Raw genomic sequence first — 2,244 nt, 5'->3', positions numbered from 1 at the left:
CCTTCCTTCCTTCCTTCCTTCCTTCCTTCCTTCCTTCCTTCCTTCTCTTTTTCTCAGGAGGTGGGTAGTATGCTTCACCACTGATTCTCTGGAATGGTGGTTAATCATTTTGCTGATCAGTTCTTAAGTTCTCCCAATGTGCTTTCTTATTGCCCTTCTCTTCGCCCTATCTCTTTCCTCCAAAGGGTTCACAAGCCCACAAATCAGCGCCCTAGTTGAAGAAGAGTAAATGAAGTCCATTTGCTTTGCTTTAATCATAGATATTAGTTCTTCTTCCTATCCCAATTTTGTAAGGAGAGCTTTGCTGGTGAGTGTTTATCTGACTTGTCTGAAGCAACTTGTGGTTTCTCCAAGAACTGGCTGGGAGATTTTCTTTATGGAACCTATCATGTTCCACTGGAAAAACTGTCCCGTGCTTTTACTACAAGATAGGATGGGTGTCTTGACTGCAACAGGTTTGAGAAACAAATTCTAAAGGGAGGGTTTTTCAAACAGGTTTGGCAAATACTGTGTGTAGAGCAAAGATAATTTTCATGTCTGAGCGTGGGTAGAGCCTTGCCTTCAGAAACCTCATTATTATCCCACGATAAGCACTTTCCACGGAAGGTTTGGAATGACTAAGTGCAGCACAAGCTTGGGGATTGATGAGCAATAAGCCAGCTGACAACCACCTTATCTAATAGACCAGGTTTATGATTTTAGTGATTTTATTAGCAGCATTACACTCCCAATTGAAGATGTAGGATTGTGGGAGATGGGCATAATCCTATGCCTTTTTGCGAGATGATATGGAGAAAACTCTATTTAAGAAAAGAAAAGGGGGGATGGGGACTGTCCCTATACCTTCCTTAATATAGAGGTCTTCTGGATGAGAAATTCCTCCCCCCAGTAGTCTGGCACCTTTTCTTGATCTATAATTTTTAATTAGGACATTTCCCAGGGCATTGATAGATTAAGTGACTTGCCCAGGGCCACCCAGCCAGAGGAGGGAGTGGAACTCTGGTCTTCCCAGCTCCAAGGCTGGATCTTGCCTTTCATAGTCCAATGATGTTTAAATAAAAGGAGATTTATCCTAGTGCAGAGGAGTCTGAAAGGACAATGAGTTCAGTGCAAGAAATGCACTTAGAAGTCATTCTATTCCAACTCTCATTTTGCCAATGAGGGAACTTGGTTTCAGAGAGAAGTGGGTTGGGGTCATTTTGACAACTATGGGAGCAGCAGTCAGTCTTTGGAAATGTCCTTTTCTCAGATGCAATGACTGAGCCTCCTCTAGGGGAAATGTCCCTGGCCTCCTCCAGGAGGCAACGCGCCTTGGGTGGATGCCTAGGGAATTTCTTCTGGTATAGGTCTGCATAGGGTGTGGTGTTTCTCCACCACCTCTGCTGCCATACCCTTTTTTTAATAGCAGAAGGAAGCTGGAAGTGGAACTTGCTGACTCTTAAATGAGGAGGAGATCCACTCCATCATGCTACAAAATAGGTGAGAATGCATGTCAAAGAGAAAAGATGGGGGACAAGGCAGCAGGCAGAGGAGGCAGCTTCTTTGGATGAGCTCCAATCTTGGGAGCCTTGGGAATTGTTGTAGTGGCCAACTGCCGAGGTGCATGGTGCCGAGGTGAGGGTGAGAGTGATAGGCATGGAAATCTTAGAGATTGAAAGATTCTAGGTGAGATTTCAACGGGCTTCATTCATACTCAGGGCATATCACACAGAGGGAGCAATCTGGGAGAGAAGCAGACAGACAGGCTGGTAGATAGATAGGCAGATATACAGGTAGATAGATATTTATGTGCTTGCTAGGTGTCAGGCACTGTGTTCAGACCCATTCCAGTGAAAGGTGAAAAAGTTAGCCTTATGTCTGGTCCCCTGTATTGATTTGAAGCTGCTGGTAGCAAGGAAGATGGGTTTGAATCTTCGTTTCCAAGCTTATAAGCTGTGAGATTCTGGGCAAATCATTTATCCTCTGTAAGCCTCATGTGTAAAGTGGAGGCAATAACATATGCAGCCTTTCTTGCCTCACAGGATTTTAATGGGGAGAGTGCCTTGTAAGGTTTAAATCTTTTATAAAAAGTGAGTTGTTTTTATAATTATTATTTGTGCAAATTAAGGAGCCATTTTGAGACCCAGATGATTTCCTGAGCTATTTATGCTTCTTTCTTTCCTTCCTTTTTCTTCTTTCCTTCCTTCCTTCCTTCCTTCCTTCCTTCCTTCCTTCCTTCCTTCCTTCCTTCCTTCCTTCCTTCCT

The 2,244-nt window shown here is 43.7% G+C and overlaps 2 protein-coding genes across 3 annotated transcripts in view; one reads left to right on the top strand and one right to left on the bottom strand.

Moving 5' to 3' along the window:
* The window catches only part of PAPSS1 (3'-phosphoadenosine 5'-phosphosulfate synthase 1), a 524,017-nt gene that overhangs the window by 357,642 nt on the left and 164,131 nt on the right, over positions 1-2,244 (top strand). The window contains exon 1 of one of the 2 annotated variants that reach the window (XM_069094871.1): positions 1,328-1,479. The exons of the other annotated variant lie outside the window; for it this stretch is intronic. Within the exon in view, the coding sequence (XP_068950972.1) occupies positions 1,466-1,479 (14 nt within the window). The 5' untranslated portion in view covers positions 1,328-1,465. Of the gene's footprint in view, positions 1-1,327; positions 1,480-2,244 lie in introns of those variants that run through there. 2 annotated transcript variants of the gene reach the window in all.
* The window catches only part of SGMS2 (sphingomyelin synthase 2), a 230,334-nt gene that overhangs the window by 190,582 nt on the left and 37,508 nt on the right, over positions 1-2,244 (bottom strand). The window lies entirely within an intron of this gene.

The sequence above is a fragment of the Petaurus breviceps genome, unplaced genomic scaffold, assembly GCF_028583685.1.
Source record: "Petaurus breviceps papuanus isolate PSGF00001 unplaced genomic scaffold, PetGlider_PUasm1.0 126, whole genome shotgun sequence".
Classification (NCBI taxonomy): domain Eukaryota; kingdom Metazoa; phylum Chordata; class Mammalia; order Diprotodontia; family Petauridae; genus Petaurus; species Petaurus breviceps.
Note: the sequence above shows the minus strand (reverse complement) of the source record. Positions and strands in the feature narration are given on the sequence as shown.